We start from the raw sequence: 21,566 nt of genomic DNA, 5'->3' as shown, positions 1-21,566 counted from the left end.
CTCTCATTTCCACGAATCATAAATTGACTTAATTTGTTGTAGAATTTGACAAATGAACATAGTTAAATCTGGAGAGGACTCAGTCCACAAAGAGTCAGAGTAACTACTTATGTTCCCCATAGGCTTGTTTGCATTCAAGTTAAAGATCTTTGCAACCAAAGTGGTTCTACAAAACATTTTGGCCTCAGTGAACCGCATCTCCTGCAATGTATGCTTAGGCAGAAATTTTCTAACGTATGTTTGCATCGGTATCACAGCGTAAGCTAACATTGCTAAAAGTCTTTGCTTCCACTTTTAACAAATGCCAGTTGCCATAAACACAGTACTTTGCAGACTAGCTGTGCAGAGCTTTCAACAGTGACCTGTTTTTTGATACTAACTGGAACATATTAAATGCTTTTGGGAGGTTATTTTCTCTTGTCAGGTCACTGTGACTTACATTTTTTTAAAAAGAAAACATCCCCCCTGGTAACAGTCTTTTTCCTTCCCTTTCACAATGTGTTGGCAAATTAAAACTCAGGAGACTTTTTGCTGTATTACGCAAGCATGTAACTTTGCTGTTTTAATCTTTATCGACTGATGTAAAGTCAGCACACATGGGGCAAGAAGATCAACACAGGAAAGTCTTTACATTTTAAGAATGCAAAAGGAACACAAAGAAAACGGAGACAACCCAGAACAGATGCTGCAAAAATTATCTTTTTTATCAGTTAAATGTTGTAAATTGCCATGGAAAATTCAAGACGTGTTTATAGCTGGTATTCTAAGTGTTTTTCTCTTACCAAAGAGGTTTGGTTTTTCAAAAGCAAGCAAAATCACGGTTTAATCTTCTCTTAGAAAACCAGGCGCTGGTACGGTCCTCTATACAGTTATAACCTGTGTAAAGCCTGCCAACGGCCAGTGCTGCCCTCCCCGACGTTAGAACTGGGCCTCAGTGTGACGTTAAAGGACGAGCACTATTACTTGAATCTCCCACAATACTGTTTCGTAAGACAATGCTTTTAAACTGCTTTGGGGAAACACTCAGCAGAGTTTTGAGGGTTAGGGGGTTTTTTTTAAACTTTTTTTTTCACTCTTCTGGCCTCAGACTGATCTGCAATGAAAGGGAGGCAGGGCTCCCTCCTTGCAGGCTATCACTCTCAGGGTGGCAGCTGCAGCACAAGGAAGCGTAGATGGGCATGGTACATCCTACCTCCTCCCCATGACACTGCATATACGGAGTCCTCTGCCGTCTGACAAACTCCCCACAGTCAGAACATGCAACAGGCTAATATTACTGATAATGTTGTGATAATATTGGCGATAATAAACTTTGGTCAACACTTGGCATTGTATGCCACCACAATCACATTGTTACTACAGTGCCAGTATATTGCTCACTACTTTTAGAGAATAGCACTGCAAAACATTATTATACTAGCTATGTTTAATGAAAGAGGAAACAGGACCCCACTATCTACTTATAATCCATATTTGTATGCGACACAGAATATTCAAAATCATACCAACAAATTAACTCTGCATCTGCATTGATAACATTTAGAAGGGACATAAGAACACAGGTTCTATTACGACAGCAACGTTTATGTTCTTACACTGCAAAGTGGCCACGGTCAAACTGACATAGCAACCTTTTATAAGAGCACCAAGCCTTTACACAGGTGTGAAGTTAATGGAAATGTTAAAACTTCTTTATGAGATTAATTTGTAAGTCAGTTTTTTCAGCCAAAAGGCTTGAAGCAGGCTGTGTACCCGGGATGGTTAAGATGACAGGAGAGGACTTCCGTGAAGGATCGATATATCCCTCAACTGCTGCCTGAGATTTCCAGATTCCATTTCTCTTGCTATGCTTTCAAACTTGATTACCTTTTCCTGTACACCAGTAGATTGTTATAAATGTATATACCATCCCAGTTAAACTCAGGAGTCTTGACACTTTCTCAATGTTGGACGTTTTGAATTAGGAGATACTCAAAACCTTTGTTTAGGTAGAAAGGTTCTGACACAGTCCAATGCCTTTCATTGCTCATGGAATTTTTAGGGATGCTGCCATGGATTGTAAAGATCAATACAAGGTCTCACACAACCCTAGTTGTGGTATTCCTTACAGCTACCTTTTCACTGTGCTGACTGCCTTCATATTTCCACTGCAGGGTTTATATTCAGAATGTGGGGTGTGTTTTTTGGAATCATTCACTACTGAGGTATTGTACTATCAAGGAAGATTTTCTCTCAACAATTTAATATATATTTGCGCTCAATAAGACTTCATGATTTAAAATGCCTGCCCATACACAGAAGTACAGAAAGCCTCATTTACTGTGCCAAGACAGCTTTTTCATACACTTCAAATTTGTACTGGATGCCATTCTCTTCTTGAATATCAGCAGGGACACCCGGGTATCTGGAGAGAGGGAAAAGAAAAAGCAAAGCCAACGAGTAGATGAAAATATCATTATGAGTCACCTGTAATTTATCCAATCAATTAGAAAAGAGAGCTATGTGAAAAAGGAGATGGAAATACCATCCCTACCACAGGTATACTAAGTACAAACTATTTTTAGGAATCATGTTAACTACTATCAGCAACTTGTACGCACATCTTTTCCAATCAAGAAAGCTTATTCTGAAGTAAAAAAAACCCCACCTTTTTGGCTCAAACAACGCCCCCCAACATTTTTATTAAAGCCTCCAACATGTTCTTTTAAAATGTCTGCAAAGGCAGAAGAGATACGGAACACTTTTGGGTTTTTTTGCTTTGCTTTTCCTCAGATTGTTTACAGGAAATGCTAAGGTAAAGGTTTCTTACAAGTCTACGACAGCTTCTTAAAGCAGCTGACTGCTATCATGCAAAGTGTTCCTCTATATTCCAAATTTACTAAAACAGTTTTATTAATAGACACTTTCAAAAATCTCTTCAGCTCCCTGTGACAGAATACGGATTTTGTATGAGTAATGTTGACTTTGAGGGAGAAATTTTAAATTTTATTTGCTAGGTTTGACTCTATCAGGTTTCCACTTAGTGAGGGAATTATCTGCTATTTTGTAAATTCATGCTTTAAGGCCAAATTCTGATTTCAGTACACTGGCCAAAACCAATGTATACCTGAGAAACAGTCAAGAGGGAGAGAGGGGAGCTTTGGGTCAGACATCAGGATACTAAAGTGGGCTCATGATATGGCACAGAGCAGTTCAGAACATGTTAGGGTTGAAAAAGGTGACTTACCCTCCCCACTCACCTTGTCTGCCTCTCCCGCATCCTTCTTTCCTGCCCCTACCTATTCTGCCCCACTTCAGTGCTAATCCATTCCTGTGCCCCGTGCAGAGAGCTTGACTTGCCATACTTTCCATTTCTTTCACTGCTGGTCTGTAACCAGTTGGAAACCAAAACAAGAGTAGCAAGAAGAGGAAGAGGTCCTTTCCTTGCTGGTTCTTGAGGCAGACATTTGAATTTTTGCCACCTCCCTACTGCCTGTTGCATATAATCTTCTTGGAAAGGACATAAAAGTATGACTGGAATATGGCAAGGATAACATAGAAGAAACCACAGTGAATGGCAGAAACTTACAGATTAATACTTGTCCTTGCTAAGTCTATTAGGAAGAACTAATTTTCTCAAGAGAAAGGAACAACCTTAGAAATCTATAAAGGCTCAACTCTCCCTGATAAAACCCACTTAATTTGTCTTTGGCAATCTATCAAAGACATTCAGAGGCTACATGCCATTGACTAACAACATACTGAGAGTTATGAAGCTTAGTGAATATTTGATTCTCACTTTAATTCTAAAGTGAGAAACAGTAAGAAAGTTACTTTTCAAGCAAACCGACAAATGCAATTCTTTAGTGTAAAGATTATGGGAAGGTTGAAGAACACAGCAATTTCCAACAACCTCTCTGTGCTGAGTGCGGTGCAATTCCAGGTTCTAAGTAAAATTTGATTCTGGAGAAAAAAATACAGTGAAAAGTACCTCAAAACAGAACATGGCCTTAATAGGGCCCTTACATATTCATATTACATTATTAAGTCTTCCCTCTGAACATAAGGCTAGTATGCATCTTGATACTTACTCAGTGAGAAGTTTGTAGTCTTTGTAGTCGATTTCTGGAAAAAATGTGTCACTTTCAAATTCCTGCAAAATTCTTGTCACAAACAATCGATGATTAATTGGCTTCTCCATCGCTGCCTTTAAAAACAATAGAAACAATTAAAACTGACTTGTTCCGGGTAAAATGGCTTAGCCATGCACGAAGTAGTGTTATTTATTAAAATTTTTAATATTCTTGTTTTGTAACACTATTTGAAGTCTATAAGATAATAACAAGTGTAAATTCTTATTTGGAGCCCCAGCTTTCTTTACCATCTCTCCAAATTCTTGTTCTGCCTGCACCAGCCATCACCGTGGCAGCACTCAGAAAGAACCAAGAGATAAAGAGTCTTAGCATATTTTCTACTTGTAAATTGCACACCAAATATATTTAAAACTGAAACTCAGTTACTATTTTAGATATTATGGGATTTAAGCAAAGCAGTGAAAATGGAACTATAAATCTCCTCTTTTGGACTTGGCCCGAGAGCACTTTCTAAAGGGATAATTTCATCTTGTGCCAGTTTCACCTGGTAAGTGGCAGCAATACCTATTCTCAGAGCTTGATGCATCTGACAGAAATTAAGAAAAAATTATGAGTAGTCCTGTGAGAAGAAAGGAGCAGTATGGTCTGGTTTCAACATGCAATTTCTGAATCATACCCCTTTGAAAGACAGGAAGCTTTAAGTGGTGGGACAAGCCCACACCTCAAGGTAATTTGTTCCAATGTTTAATTAATATTACTGATAAGGATTTATAATGTATTTTTAATTTGCATTAGTTTCAATTCCAGTGATCAACTTACTTATCTATTAGTTTAACTTCAAAGGTTGATCTCTGGATTACGGCAAAGGGATAATATGCATTGAAAGTTATATAACAACAACAACAAAGAAAGTTTCTGAGCTCCTTGGAAAAAGTTATGAAGACACCTGTTAGGTGAGTTCCTCACTAACAAATTCACACAAACTCAGGAGTTAAAAATCGAAGTTTTGTCTCCAGATCAGACTGAAAAGTCACCTCTTCCAGACTTTCTTGGCATTAAAATAACCGATTAAAAGCTATACTGGTGCCTGGTTACAATATATTTTTGAAAAGCTTACAGCTGTTTCTCTCCTTCCCTTAAACTGGCAATGAGCAATGCTCTTTGTTAAAGGTGATTCACCATGCAGCATGCTGTTAGGTACTACTTTGACAAGTACAGGAACCAAGTAATAGCAAATTTAATCCAATAAGATTAATTGGTATCACTGCCGAGAAGTTAGTTTCTAGAAAAGCTGCTCTATTACTAGAAAATGGCTTAAAATGGAAGGGATAAGTCACAGCACACCAGCATCCGAAAACATTGAACTGGTGTTCATCTAGTTTGTATGTAAGTATCCTTTTTTTCTTTCTTTAAGTAAGGGTGGGAGGTAAGAGGAGAAACATACACCTGCAGAATGACAGAAGAAGAATAATATGCTTCACAAATTAAAACATAGCATATTCTGTGAACAGAGATACTTTCGTTTTGTAGTAGAGGAATAAATCAACTTCCTATCCAGCTCTACAGGAATTCAGCTTCAGCAAGAACTCTGTAACACCAAGGTCAGGGAAGAGCGTACAGAGTGACTGACCACAGATATTGCAAAGAAAGCTGAATTTAGCACAAAAGGAACCAGAGGGTGACTTCCGTTCTAAATGGTTGCACCAGTTGAGTGAACCAAGCAGCTGTGTAACTGTTTGTCCCCAAGTTAATAGAAAAAGTGCAAGTGTTCCTGAGTTAGCCAGACCAGCTCTGCGGGTCTGCGTGTGTATGTGGCCCATGAAAACTGAATGACAAACAAAAAGAATTTGGAGAAGAGCAACAGGCTTGAGCTGGTTTCAAACTACATATTCCTTTCAGCAGCTGGGAATGCCCAGCGTCATGGCAGTGAGCATATTACTGTGATGGGCAAGGAGAAACACATTTGTAAAGTGATTTGACTTTATATTTCAGTTGCTCTACTCTGCTGAGTGTAATTTTCACTTGTATTATTTATTGGATTATTTACATATAGTTGAATCACGTCACGGGCTGGCATCCCGACCTGGCCTTGACCTGTCCCCATGGCCCCATCTAGTCATCCCAGGGCTATGTCTGACTCTGGTTACCTTCACGGGGCCCGATCCCGCCCCATGGACCTGCCTCACCACCATGAACCCTGGCTGCTGAGGCCCCTGTCACGCCAGTCAGGTTGTTGCCCATGAGTCCCAGCTCCCATCCCTTTGGAAGCACCTGGCCCTCCATGTTCCCTGATAACTTCAGAAAACTTCAGATAAGTACATTTTCTATCAAACATGAAACCTTCCACGTGTGGAGCCTCTAAAGGAACCTGTTCAGAGAGGACTGGACTCTGACACCGCCTCTGCAAACTATTGCTATGGACCTGGCCGGATGGGGAAGGAGCTTTACCACAACTCCAGTATTTTCATGAGGATTAAGGTAGTTCCTCACTGACATTCAATTCACTCTTGCCCTGTCCAGCGCACTCTATCAGTTTCACCACCTTTTTTGGTACAGAAGACAATTCAGAGGATGCATAGTGCTGACTTGATAGAATGTCGGCATACTTACTCTGAATTGAATCAAGGAAATACACATTATGCATATTTACTCTAATGAACAGAATAGGGTGAATATGACTTTGTTTTAATGTAACATATACATAATACGAAGATATAGATGTAAATAATCTTGAATATTTAAACAGAACGTGCAGTAACTAAATATATTTCTAGTGATCAGCCAATACTGTGGGAAGTTAGCACAATATTCAATAGACAAACCATTTCCAGTAAGTAGGAGATCAGTACTGCCTTTTTTGTTCTTGTGTATTTTGTAAATGTGAGGATAATGTATGTGATGGAAAAGATAGATACTAAGAGAGGACTTGTTGGAAATAATTGTACCGGGGCAGGAGGAGGAGATTTTTAAAACAGAATGATGATGTCTCTGAGCTCATGTTTCTGTAAATCTGAAAAATCTGCATCCTCACTCCATGGTCATCACATTATCCTCACTCCATTGCCACAATCAATCTCAAAGTCATTCTTAGTATGATTTTAATTTACTGTGTTTTTTACTCATAATCTATTCAGTTATCCTTGGACTGTATTTGTACCTGCACTGGTTTCCTTTGGGAGTTGCATATGCGTTTGCTCCCCACACAGGCTCACCTCCTTGTGTAGCAGCTACTGAACCTTTTAAGATTATTACAGCCTGATGCAACAGAGAAAAGCAATGCTGTTTTTTGGTTCATGTTAAAGCACAGCCTATTAAAACCGTGGCTGTTGATTTCTCAGAAACACCAGAACCACTCCTCAAGCAGAGATAACTTTTGACAAGAGAGGAAGGACAGGAGAGCTGAGCTATCAGGGACCTTCCTGTTGTCCCAGCTATGTCAAGCCTATATGTGAACCAGAGTCCTTTATTACTCACATGTATCTTCATAACCCTGTGAAGAGATTTTAGCATACCCTCATCTTTTTGCTCACTTCCAAGAAATCCTTGGAAGGCCTGCCTCTGAAGCATAAAGCAAAAAGGAGATGACCTAAGAATCATCTTCCCCATAACTTCCAGCTGCATTGGACTGACAGCCATACAAGATTAGATTATGGTTGCACGTGCAAGGACCATCGCCTTGAATTAGTTTCTCTTTGTAGAACGCAGGCTATAACAGCCCTGAAGCTCTGGAACAAATAGCAGCTGTATATTACTAGTAGTTTCAAAAGTATTATATGGAAAATTAATCTTTTATAGATCTAATCACCAAACCACTGTAAAACTAGTGGGCATAGCAACCAATTGCTGTAGAAGGGACCAATTATTTCTAGTCATTTAAAGATTTACAGGTTTTAGGACACACACACACTGCTTCTGCCTTCTCATCTTCTACTGATTACATAAAATAAGTGCAACAGCCAAAGTAACTATGTGAGGCTCTTATTTTTCAAATGTCTTTCTAGACAACAACATTGCCAATCCAAACAAAATATGAGAACACTATAAAAGAGAAAATTTCAAAATAAACAGTCTGCTTATTTACATTCTGTTTTTCAACCCTTAAAATGTATTGGATCATATAGGCAAGCTGCATTTTGAAGCCACAAGAGTATTAAAAATATATATTTTATACATTAAAAAAATCTCACAGCTGAAGATCTCACAAAGTTCTAGATCTTATCTAGGTAAAAGGACTTGCCTAAGTTAAACTTTGGCTATTAGGAGAGTTGCGATAACCAGGAGAATCAGCACCTTCAAAAATCCTTCCTTCCCACACTGCTAGGGCTCAGCTTAGTGAGGTAGGGAACAGCCCTTCCTTCCCAAGCCACTAAGGCTAAGCCTAGTGAGGGAGGAGGCACTGTGGTAGCTCCCACCACCAGTTCTCTGCCAGGGACAAAGGCAAGTGCAACAAAATTCTTCTATGACCATTATTGAAAAGCCTGCCTGTTTTGCCCTTGCAGAAACAGATACACTTTAGTCACTAGGCTTTTTCGTGTTTAGTCTTAAGGGAGGGTCTTTTAAATCTTTTCCTCTACGATCTCTACAAGCGTCTTTGAAAAAGAACTTAAAAAGCAACAACCTTTCATAGCTGCATGATTTGTGTCTGCAACTGACTCATATATTAACCTTTTTTAGACATTATTTTTTCCCAGAGGTATGTCAAATCAATATGTTTGTTCACAAGAACGAGCACACAAGAAGCTTGTTTAGGAGTAATAGCAATATTACACGTTTCTTTCCACATTAAAAATCCTCTGGGTTTATTTTGAAAACTGTACTGGAAAGGCTGGATATGTCCCTCTCAATCTGTGAATGTATAAAGAGCTAAATTAAAGAAAAATGCTTAAACTTTTAAAAGAAATTACTAGTTAATCCACTAGTCCATTGCTAATATTGTAGTTCTGTTTCCTCTAATTTTATTTATAACTAGGTAAGAGCAAAAAGTATTGGCCACTGGAGGCATGACTACAATAGTCATGGATGTATTTTTACAAAGCATAAATCTCTACGGGAGGACAGTGCTATCAGCTGTAATGCTGTGACCCTGACACTTTTATATAAAAGAGATGTTAGGGAACTGCACTAAGAGTGCTCAAACCGTTTCTCAAAAAACACCCAGAAGGTCATAGGAATACAGGAAAATTGTCTTCCCATTCCCATCTTTCTGTTCAGTCAACTACAAAAAATTACACAACTACACATGGGAAAATTCTCCTGTAAAGAACAACATCATTACAGTAAGGAAATAAGAGAGTTACATTTGCATATACGCCAGGAAGACAGTAACCTTGCTTAACAGGAAACAACTGCTCAGGACCATAAACGTATATAATCAAGTAACGTTACCATGACCTTGGCAGGACAGGGAAAGAACATAAGGTCAGCGCAACCACGACAAACCTCAGTCTTCACTTTGCGCAAGGTAATGTTACCAGCTTTCAAAAATGTTAATAGGATTAAGCCATACTGATTAGTTCACTCTAAAACAGAACTAGTGGAGAAGCCAATGCAGTGCTCAGCTTTTTGCTCCAGAGCAGAATAATGCTTCAGGCTTGCAGTGTGATGTCCTCCACGTTAACAGCGTCAGGCAGCTCAGAGGAGCCTGCTCTTTGCAGCATGTTCTTTGAGAGCACTGTTCGAAGGGAGCAACAGCACTGCAACCTGCAAGAGTGGAGCACGTGAGCATGGAAAAATGAGCTGTCTGCATAGCTCCCTTGTAAGTGGATCTCAGTCCTCAGTCACATCTCAGACTGAATGCAATACTTCAAAAACATGGTAACATACACATTAGTCTCTGTTCCAATAGGTACGCAGCTTAACATCACTTTGTCTTATATGCAGGGAAGACAGAAAAATTACTATTATATCTTCTATAGTTTACAGGAAATTCAGACATACTAAAATGTAATCTTAAAATGTATATTTTAGTATATTAGTATTAGTTAGTAAAGTTTTGGCAGGCTTGAAAAAAATCACAGTAAAACTAGTGACTCAAATTGTTAATACTTCTATCTTTTAAAGAAGTGATCCTTATGATACAGCAAAGATTTGAAGCTTAGCAAATGTGGCATTCACAACCCACTCAGGGCATTCAGAACCCAGTGAAGCTTATATGCTTAGTCAAGAAACTATTTAAAGAGTTAATCATCTGCAAGAGACTTGCTGCACTAAATATGAATAGCAACTTCATAATTCAGTAATTTTGAAGAATGAAAGGGGGTAGATTACCAAACACAATATGTCAAATACTAATACATAGGAAGACACCTGAGCACGAATATTAGATAAAATTTTCCCTTGGAGATTACTGGAGATTTAATTTTCCAGCTCAAGCCTCTTTGTTGAAGAAATTCCCCAAACGCTATTTATCACCACCATCTATTTTCTGTTATCGCCAGCCTAGATATTAACTAAACAGCAAAAACAACAAAACTTCTTATGAAAGAACTTTTTGTTCTGTTATGAAATTACAAGTTTCTTCTCCAAATTTAATACACGAATACAATTCTGTACTTCAGCAATGTGACCTTGAGTGTCATTGTTTGCTTCTGTGGCATTGCAAAAGCAACAAGCTGAGTAGGAACATATAAATTAGAAGAGACAATTTTAAATGTACGAGATGCTGTAGAAAAAACTGTTTTATCAAGGTGAAAACCTGTTTGACATATAGCCTGTTTTGGTGTTACTAAAGAGGCCTTGGTTATGAGGACCTGAGTCATAAATTTTTCAATTCTTTTCTTTTTTTTTAAAGTTTTGTTGATAGGTTTGTTTTTTCTTTTCCACTGGTAGGTTCACTGTTAGGAATTTGTGCTTGGTTATTTTTACAAAGCTTTATATTTTTACAAAGATTTATATTAAATACTCTACAATCAACATATCATAAGACCATACCATCCACATAAGTAAATCTCCACCTGTTTTTGGTTTAGGGTTTTTTTTCAAGTCCCTGTTTAATATTTGGGTATGTGCTGGACTTATAGTTCCTATTCCTAGTAAAATCTGAATGTTGTTTTTATTCAGTTTAAAACACACAGTTTAAATCCAGTTAAAAGAGGCTGATGTAATTTATACTGAGCAGACTCCCTTAGGATCTCCAGGTAGCGCTGTTTTTCAGAGTCAAAGCCAAGACCTGAACCTCTCAATTAAGAGACAATACCTCCACACCGAGTGCATGTACATTAGTGTCTTAACTCAGAACAGAAATGTGGTTTTGAAATGAATCTTCCAATTGTCCACACTCACCATGCTTTAGTTGTACTGGGGAGCAATCCTGGTGTGCATGAATTAAGTTTCTTGGGGATGAAATCAAGCCAGAAAATCTGCTCCAGGAACATGTCTGATAAGCTCCAACAGCTAATAGGGGCCAGAACCAATGAGTGAGTCACCACCACAAGTTTTCCAGCACACAACAAGCACTCATGAGCCAGCAGATGGCTCTCAAAACGTCAAGTGCTCACGCAAAATCATGGAGTGCCTCTCATGACGCAAAACGGCTTCGTAATTGTTGTGACCTACTGGTCATTGCTGGGCTGCTACACTCCTCCTTCCTCATCCATACAATCAATAGCAACACCAACTCCTTCTGGGACTCAGGAGATCCAGAATAGTGCAGAAGATCCAGTACAACGTCGTACTGAGATCCAAAGAAATGAAACTTGTAAACCTGAGATCCAAAGAAATGAAACTTGTAAACCTGAGATCCAAAGAAATGAAACGTAAACCTGTGCTGGGAGAAGTCCAAAAGCTTCCCTGGAGGCAACAGTACTACCTTGTGACTATATCAGGGAATTACAATCCTGATGAGGTGATCAGTGTCAAGTCAAATTTATGATGAAGGCTGCACAAGGTTTTTGAACCCTCAGTGGACTGTGGGACCTGTTTTCAATCTTTTCTGCTCTCACTTCCTAATACCTATACTCTACTCAGCTCTCCCTGTCCCCATAAAAATGCCTACTATGGCATTTAGCTGCTCTGCCTTTTCCTGTTGCAGAGGTCAAGGCCCAGAAGAGACAGCTTCTAAGAGTATGCTGCTGAACACAGCATGAATGTAACCTACATGACGACTTGGATGGCCACCCTGTTCAGAGCTCACTTTTCTCTGTTCTTCACAGGACTTGAGGCAGCTTATGCCAATACTCCCACCACCCTGGACAGAACTGTGTCCTTAAGAACCTAGGGGCAGTGGGCACGACGGCCATAAGCAATAGACAGCTGCACTGCGTCCTTATAAATGTTCAGAGACTGTCAGTTTTGTTCCTCTGTCCTCTGCAGTCCTACAAGGAAGAGGTTGTAAACAGCAGCAGTCCCTTGCCTCCATCCCATTCCTTGGCCCTCTACTGCTGAGGACAGCATCCCGTCCTGACATGCCATCCTGGAGCGCATGCTCTAGCACCTTTGCTTGCCTCAGTCCTTAGGGGCTGGGCAGGGCACAGCAGGCATCCGTACCTGAGATTGAGAGACAGGCTGGACACCTGTGTCCCAGAAAGTGCACTTCTGCACTCAGGCAGCTGGGGAGATGTTCCACCTCGGCACAACTCTCGGGGTGAGGGTAAGCCAGGCTTGTGTTTCAATATAGTACCTGGGCAGGGCAGCGTGAGACACAGAGGGGATGCAGTATTTCAGATAAGGTGTTCAAAGATCTTGAATGACCCTGTGCAAAAAGAAGGTGCCAGCATCCCCTTTCAGTCTGAGGTTTTTTGGAAACCTCCTGAAACGTGTAAATCGGCCTCTTCTTGGGCCACCCTTGGTAACACTTCTGGCTTGCTACCCTGGGTCTGGAATCCGGCTGAGATGTGGGTGCTGCCCACAGCACCCACAAAGGGTGTGGGAAACCAAAGAGAGCAAAGGCCTCGAAGATTATTCACATGGTCCCTCCTTATACCATGTACATGAATATGGCTTGGAGGTTGGAAGCTTGCTTCAGGGAGATCAGTGACAACAACCCTGATCATGGTGGACCTTCCCATCCCAAACTGAGTAACTGATCAGAAGTCGCTAAGGTTAGGAGCTGGTGTTACAAGGCTCCACAGGACAGTAAGTCACACTCTTGAATAATGATATGGACTCTGGAAGTGTTGTCTGGCAACGGCAAAGCTGTTGTAGCAGCTCTTGACAGATGGCCTCAGTTGCGCACCCCCGCATTCAATACATTCTGCATCTACTTCTTATGCTCCAGGATGCCCATAGCATTGGGATGCCACCAGCCTGAGCTCAACCCCTGTGCCAAGGGCCACAGACCAACCAGGGCAGAGCAGCTACAACGAAGACTCCAGGAATGCCATTATCCCCCATCTTCCTACTCAGCCTTCAAGACATCCACAACCGCCTGTGACAGGCTGTCAAAGCAGCCCTCCCGAAGTAAGTACAATGGGAGCATGTGTCAGCTTGCCATTCCCTTGTGCAGTGATCCTGACTGAAAGACCACTGTACTTTAAGGAGTTAGCGTTCCGTATAACAATTAACCTGAATAGAGCCAGGCCCGTACTGTGCCATGCATATTCCTTGGCCACAGGATAAGCTCAGCCAGAAGACTGTAACAGAGGAGCCTGTAGGCAGGTCCCACCTGGTACCAACGACTACACTACCTGCATGTCTTTGCCTTGATCTAAAAGAGCAGCAAGAAGTTCCCATGTGAACATCCTTTCTGTTCGATACCCGAAACAATTAGTAAACTTGTTTTCTTGTAATAGTTTGAACGACCAAAATGGGGTAGCCCTTTCTATAGATGGAGTCTGCGCCGCATGCTCTATGGGTTGGAGGCTCGTTCAATGCCACAGAACTCAGAGTTCCCAACATCTAAAGGGGTGTAAGATTACTTATACTATTCTTTCCTTCTTTAAAGTGTTAGCTCCAATAAGTAGCATTTTAAATGACACTTTACATTCCTACTGGGATCATAATGGACTAGCTGCTCCTGGTGCAAAACAGCTCTCTACTGCATTGTTGTGTGGCTTCGCTCAGATGCAGAAGAGGATTTACTCAGCAGGCACAGTAGTCTTACTTGTAAGTGAGTAGAAGCCAGGTACAGATCAGGAATAGAAAAGGGTTGATGGTGGTTGGGACTATCATATAGAATCATAGAATCATTAAGGTTGGAAAAGGCCTCTAAGATCATCAAGTCCAACCGTCAACCCAACACCACCATGCCCACTACACCATGTCCCTAAGCACCACATCTACACATCTTTTAAATACTTCCAGGGATGGTGACTTCCCTGGGCAGCCTGTTCCAATGTTTGACCACTCTTTCAGTAAAGAAATTTTTCCTCATGTCCAATCTAAACTTCACTTGGCGCAAAGGAGGTATATGCCTCCTATGCAGGAGGCATATGAAAAGGAAAGTATGGTGCTTTCCAGAGTGGCCTGCTCTCCTCATCAAGGTCTGTCCTCATAAAGCTCTACCTGGTTTGAAAGAGCTGAACTTTGGGTTAAACTCCCCAAAGCGCTAGAAGTGGAAATGTCACCTCCTCAGCACTACCTGTTTCAAACCACTCCTGTTGCACTTACTGGCTAAAGTAGTTACAGACACTTTTCCACCACAGGCTTGTACTAATAAACACAATCAGTTCTAAATCTTTGAGTCATATAAAGTAGTAAGATCAAATAGTGCTTTAAAAGCAAATACCTACAACTACTGAATATAATTATTCACTTCAGTGACCAATTGCTATTTTACTTCCACACATTTCTACACAGTATAATGGAAATATTCCTGTAATCCTTTGTGCATCTTGGCACTAAAAATACTACCTGCAGTTTTTGTAGAGGTGTATGGTTTCCATCAAACCCTTTTAATTAAGATCACAAAGCTAGCAGGAATCTGTATAAAACTGTCAGATTTCTCCCTAATGAATTACAAATTCCTTTGAAATGCCCCAAGTAGATGCCTGAAAGGGGGAAAACAGTTGAAATTCTAAGTCATATTCCCTTATGCTGATCAGCGCAAGTAATACGTTGCAAAAGTACTGTCGATCAAAACTGCCTATTTATAATCTAAGTATTGGTGAGTAATAGTCTAAAAAATGGCATTGTTTTCTACAAAATACCAGCCAGACACTGGAAAAATAGTTAAATTAGAAGTCTACACCACAGACGCTCCTGGAAGAACAAGCAAAAATAATCACTCATTGCAGCACTAGATGAGTATGTGGCCGCTGCACAAAATGAGTAAATGCCTCTGCTCACACTATGCAACTTGCAGAATTACAGGCAGAAGCCAAATCTAGTCTCTTGCTCATGTTGGGCAGTTGTGCCCAATCTGAAGAGAATCTGTCTGCAGAAAAAAACTTGCTACTTACTGCCTGGAAGCAGGTGTATTAATGGCTGACAGTGAAGGACAGGTTACTTCCATAGGATAATACTTGATTATAGACTAATGCATTTGGACATCAAATATATGGTGGACTTCACCACATGCAAAAATGATTATAAAACATAAATTAAAAAAAAAGAGGAGCAACAGTGTTTTACAAGCTGTTTGCATATGCATCTTATTTTTCTTACAACCTTAGCAACATCTAACTACTTTGCTTTTTTTACAGTAAAAGGTGCATTGCCTAAGACACAGAGACGAGGTTCATGAAAGGCACAAACTGCAAAGGCAAGAAATACCAGAACATGTATTTTCCCACGCCATATACAAAGCATATTATCAGCCCTAATTTGCTAGCAGGAGCATGATGGCATTTTCATCACACATCTAAAGTCCAAGTGCCAAAAAATTTCCCAGCATACTTGTAATGACTTGTAATGACTAAAGGACAGCAGAACTGTTTTTCCTTTACTATATATATATATAAAAATTGCTTTATAATTCTTAATTAAGTTTTTTTTATCAGAAGAAAGAATGCTTACTGCTGTCCTTATTCCATATTCTCCTGACTGATAGGAAAGGAACTAGGGTTGATGGCCATGATCTTTTGTGTGGTACTGTTTGACAATAAAAGCAAATTATATGAGAACTTAACAAAAGAAGAGAGCAGAACCCTGACTGTGTAGGGGCTGAAAGGACAACTCTAGGGATGTGGGTGGAGACATGAAGGGTTGACTGAACCTTACATGTGTATAAATCGAAAATGAGAGGAAGGGCTTGGGGGAAGGGAGAAAGATGGCTGAGGAAACACACGGCAACAAGAAGATAGGTTTTACTGCAGACCTTCATGTTGCACAGCTAATATCTTAGTTAACGATAGGAGAACTATTGCATTTGTGGGAAAACTGGGCTTTGTCTGTGCAAAGATGGTCCTGAAAAGAAAGTGGCACACGCTGCCTTTTTGGCACATGAATGGACACCTGAATACGAAGACACTCTAGACATCAAGAGAAACCTGGGGAATGGAAACAGTAGGGATGCCTGATTGCTGGATGAGAAAACAGAGTCAGTTCTATGTTTTCTGATTATCTCCTCTTCTTGCTGACACCATCACCTGCCAGCTTTCTCTAAATCCTCTTTTCTTACCTGTATACCTGTATAAAGTGTTATACTGGCTAAAAATGCTGGATCATTTTTCCTTTTTTTCCACATCCTCTGCAAAGTCAGTCTACTACCTCAGTAAAATAAACATCATAATATGGGTCTTGGTGTAAAAACCTGACAATTTAGATATTTAAGAAAAGCTCTCAAAAGCGCAATGACTGTATGACTGGACTATTAGCAAGTGCAACATTTGATTACTTGGTCAGATACTTTAAACTTGTGAGTTGAAATCTTACTCTCAAAGACTTTTTCTGTTGGAATCACGGGAATTTGCTGGGTCAAGTGAAGGAAAGGCACTTCCTAAAGTGGAACTAATAGGAACCTGAGCGATCCTCATCCCACCACAAAAAATGAGTAATTTAGGAGCCCTCTAAATGTACCTTGTAAACTGAAGTGCCTCCGACGATCCAAACCATGTCTACTTTACTTTTTAACTCTGGTGAATCCAAAAGAGCTAAAGCATCATCCAGACTTTTGGAAAGATAATGTGCTCCTTTTGGGGTTTCCCTAGAAAAAGCGAAGTTTTATTACTAAATAATTAAAGGACCATTCATCATGACAATCAATACAATCAAGACATACAATATTTTTTCTTGAATTCACAAATGACTAAATGTTTCACATTAGTTAATAATTTTGAAATGCCTATTGCTAAACTATGTTAGAATTCTCATCTGACTGCAGGATTGTTTAATAAATCACAGTTTAATCGTAACTGTGACTTAAGAGGCATTATAAATTACAGATCTGAACTTTTATGTCATGTTTTTAAAAAAGCATAACTGAGATATTTACATATCTATAAAATTAAATAGAGATTTCTACTTGAATTCCAGAACATTAACATTTCATTTAATAAAACTAGTCAAAAAGCTTGTGTCTCTTGCCCCCTCCAATTCAGCCCAAAACCCACCAACATCCTCCAAAGCAATAAACCATTATAAGTGGACATTTTTGTTTAAGAATATTTGGATGACTGTGGGTGATGGATTCAAGAAGAGAGCTCTGAAAAAGGACAGTTCTTTTTCCTTAAATGCTAATAAAAATAAACTTCAAAAAAGGGAATAAAAGCCACCAATCTAACCAGGAACTAGAGAAATATAGTTAAATACATGAGTCAGAAAGACTACTCACCATTGTCAGATGATTTGTATGTAGAGCTAGGACTAGTATTTCTTATGCAAAGTAATGACAATTATCTTGTGAATTAATTAGAAAATAAAAGAAATAAAAATAATAATCAAAAAATTAAAGGTAAAGTAGTGATATCACTCAGAACCAATAGCAGAGATGCTTCCTAACCAGGTATCAAAACTGTTACATCTAGAATTACTTTAGGATGTATTGCTACACATATTTTTAGGTGCAGACTTGTTATTTGTTTTATAAGCCTATTATTCATCATACATACTTGAGCTCCCTGCTGAGCACTATATTAATTCTGTCTTTTAAAGGACGATTCTTCTCAGGAATGGAGAACCAGGTTTTTTTACCCATTATCAGGGCATTCTGTTTACCTGAGTAAGAGAGAAAACACTTATTTAAAGGGCATTTTTGCTCTGTCCCAAATCTGTTTTGGTTGTTTACTGACATCTGCTGGACTTTCCCTCCCCCTTCCAAACTCCATTGCAGCAGTTAACAGAAGTACAAGCTTAGGCCCCGATTCTCAAATTAGTCACATGCATAGAAGAACACGTTTGTGACCTGAAAGCCTTGGCAGGCAGTTGACACCAAAGTAGTCTCATGCACACCTATAAACTTATAATTGGGAGAAAATACAAAAAAAGCATGTCACTGCCCATTACATGCATTACACAGACAATGGCTCTGCTATAGTTATGGGGCCAAATTAACTTCCATGTGTGAGACCAACTCACACCCTCCAAAGAGTTCTCTTAGTGTGAAAAAACATCATTGTTCTCTTTATAAATCTGAGCAGCATACAGTAATCGACTTTGTGTTTGCATGTTCCATTATTCCAGTGATACGATCAGGAACAATTGCCAGCTTTGAGTGTTATTTCAAAAAAAACCCAGCAGCCAGGTAAAAGGATAACTTTCAGGAGAAGAGAGAAGAACCAGTCAAATGAAGTACAACAGGTGTTCAATCATATTCTAGAATTCACCCGTAAGTATAATTTCTGACCAAACACAAACATTCATAAGCTGATTATCTCTTATATATACCCTGATGAGAAAAGGGTTTCTCTTTGTGAGCAAATGGAGTTGTCAGAGAAATAAACATGGAGGTTGAGAGTCACAAAAGGTAACAGGAAGTTTTTTATAGTGCTACACAGCAAGAGGGATTTTAGAGGAAAAAAGAATAGTATTTGTTCAGAGCTATCCTCCCTGCTTCTTGATCGGAGAGGCTGGATCTACTAGACCACACCAGAGAACTGATGCTCCAGTTGTTTATTAGCAGTGTTTAAAGACCCTTCTTCTGCAGATAAGCTTCATGAGCAAGTTTCCAAGAGACACACTGCAGTGTGAGTTTAGATATATTAGCACAGACCATTGGCACTACTGCTGAAGGAAATGCACAAGTTCTGAAAAATACATGTATTTTCTTATTACAGATTCACACTGGGATGCCTACGGGGTCAGAACAAAGATTTGTCTAGACCAGCAGCTAATTTACAGCAGTGGCCAGTGCAGGTATGCAAGCAGACTAAAAGAAAGATCGGGTGATGCTTCTCCATTGTATTCTTCCCACTTTCAAAAATCAGTGATTCTCTGACTTTTTTGAGCCAATGGTGGTATCCCTGCTGTGAAGATTTATGGCAGCAGAGTCCATTAAGAGGTCCGGTTATGAAGCAGCTTAACTGCCTAGCATCTAAGGTTATACCTTATCAAAAGATTTGCAGGCAGAATGGAGCAAAATTTTTAATTATATTTAAAACATCTTTTTTTGATTACGGCTTATTTGTGCCAGGAAAGATGCAAATTGCAGACATAAGAAAAGACTTACATTTGTGTTGTGTCTTTTTGCAGGCTGAATCAGGTCTCCAAAACATAAGTAAAATCCTTCACTTAAGTGAGATTAGACATTCCTTGTAGAATATGGAACGCATCTTCAAATCAGGATATGATATAGGTCACTCAATCAAAAGAAGGGCACATGTTAGGCTGCCCAGAAGTTTTAGCAAACAAATGAGTTTTGCTAGACAGCAGTTTTAACAGGAGCATGAAAAAAAAACATAGGAAAGAGAGTGACCATGTTGGCAAATAGAGAAGCAGCAGAAACGTGACGATAAACCTGTTATCTCTCATGGCTCTGATTCCACCAGGTGCAGTAAGCTGGTCGCATGGCTCAGGGAGGTCCTATTCCTCCTCTCCCAAAGCCTCCTTCCCGCTCCTGCCATGCACCTTGTACTGGCAGTCCTCACAGACACCCAGTAGCCTAGTCTATGGGGTTCGAGAATTAAACCAGCTTAAGGAAATGTCAAACCAGCACTAAAGTCATTGTGAAAGAGGAATGGGGGCAATGTGGCAAGACTTGTCTCTTCTAGCAGGGATAAGCACCCAGTCAGAACAAATTAGCTGTTTTCATCTTCCTATCCCCGTTCGTTTGTGCTGATTTTCACAAATTTTTTCACTCCACAATAACTGGTTTCATCTCACCAAACCAATAGAGTCTATAATATTACTTTGCTGCAAAGGTCTTGCTGGGCCTGAACATTATTGTATATTACCAGTACGGTTGCATATTACTGTGTACAGATATACTGCATATGGCTGCAGCATTGTTGCTGCATATTATCAGTACAGTTTTCTGGCGTATTGGGATGGCTCAGCACTCAGGAAATCAAGGAAAATTACTGTCACAAGGGTCAGAGGTGTGGAACAAATGGCCAAGGCTGAGCTATAGCAAACAAGTTAGATAAGCTAACACGGCCTGAAAAAAAACTCTGCTAATTAATCAGCATATAAAAACCTTTCCATAAATTTGTTCAGCGTTGGAGTTGTAGGTAAAGACAGGTAGGTGAAGTTTTCTACCCTGTTGGGGAAACAGGACTTTGAAATTCTTTTTATTTACAAATCACCTGCAGTCCTGAAAATACCTGATTCACCACCAGTTCCTTTATCTAACTGAAACAATCTGCAGATGACGTATTTACAAAGGAATAAATACTTGTTAGGCTTGAGAGGGCAGGAAAGGGCAGGCTGTTTGCAGAAGCAGGACTTTTAAGTCAGGGAAAAGTAAAATTACCAGTCTTTTCCGTGACTGATACCACACAAACTGATTTTAATAAGTAGAGGCACACCTCAGCAACAAGTGCAACGTTACCTTCCACACAGGATGTGCTAGTCATTTTCTGGAAGTACTTGTATTCGTTCCTGGCAAGAAAAAAAGAAGAGCATTACAACATGGTTTAGGAATAAGTTACATTTCTCTAGCTGGAGAAAAAACATAACGCAAGCGCCATCGGCGACCGGGGAGGAGAGGCTGGACGGAGGCCGGCCTGGTGCCGTGTCTGAAGCGAGACCGTTGGCCCTGGCTCTGCTTGCATGAGAGATAACCCACGGCCGGGAGCCTGCCGACACTCCTCGGGGCTCCCCGGCACGGCCGCAGCGCCCAGCAGCCATTGCTCCGGCCGCGGCCCCGCCAACCGCTACCGCGGGCACTTTCCCGCCCTGTTGAGCATCGCCCTCCCTGACTACAAATCCCAGAGCGCAAGGCGCGGCCCCACACCATCCGCCGGCGGGGAGCGCGCCGCGCTGCACGCTGGGAGTTGTAGTCCGCCCGCGCCCCCTCCGCCCGGGCGGGAAGAACACCGCCAGACCCGCGGTACCTCAGCGGCGGCCAGGGCAGGCTGCCGTCCTTCCCGATGCCCATGTTCTGGCACACGGCCACGATGGAGTTGAGCGAACGCACCATGACGCCCACCGCCGCCTCCCGCCGCACCGGACTTCGGAGCGAGTGAGCGCGCAGCAGCGGGGCGGGGCGGGGCGGCTGAGGGGGCGGTGGCGGCGGTAGCA

At 40.6% G+C, this 21,566-nt stretch overlaps 1 protein-coding gene across 1 annotated transcript; it reads right to left on the bottom strand.

Annotated features, from left to right (window-relative positions):
* Positions 1 to 683: 683 nt before the first annotated feature.
* On the bottom strand, positions 684 to 21,551 carry DHFR (dihydrofolate reductase). The gene is made up of 6 exons (XM_075137119.1): positions 21,380 to 21,551; positions 20,875 to 20,924; positions 17,999 to 18,104; positions 16,968 to 17,094; positions 4,071 to 4,186; positions 684 to 2,404 (listed from the first exon to the last, which is right to left on the bottom strand). Exons 1-6 carry the CDS (start codon positions 21,463 to 21,465, stop codon positions 2,317 to 2,319), a joined length of 573 nt encoding a protein of 190 aa, XP_074993220.1. The 5' UTR covers positions 21,466 to 21,551; the 3' UTR covers positions 684 to 2,316.
* Between the last annotated feature and the right edge of the window lie 15 nt (positions 21,552 to 21,566).

Source organism: Calonectris borealis, chromosome Z, assembly GCF_964195595.1.
Source record: "Calonectris borealis chromosome Z, bCalBor7.hap1.2, whole genome shotgun sequence".
NCBI lineage: Eukaryota > Metazoa > Chordata > Aves > Procellariiformes > Procellariidae > Calonectris > Calonectris borealis.
The sequence above is the reverse complement of the archived record's forward strand: the minus strand, read 5'-3'. Positions and strand labels throughout refer to the sequence as shown.

Excerpts from the sequence above, each read along its gene's own strand:
- DHFR (XM_075137119.1), bottom strand. The coding sequence starts at position 21,465 with ATGGTGCGTTCGCTCAACTCCATCGTGGCCGTGTGCCAGAACATGGGC. Across the intron at positions 17,095-17,998 it reads GTGCTCAGCAGGGAGCTCAA|GGAAACCCCAAAAGGAGCAC; the intron begins GTATGTATGATG and ends CGCTTTTTCTAG. Across the intron at positions 4,187-16,967 it reads GAGGCACTTCAGTTTACAAG|GCAGCGATGGAGAAGCCAAT; the intron begins GTACATTTAGAG and ends TTGTTTTTAAAG.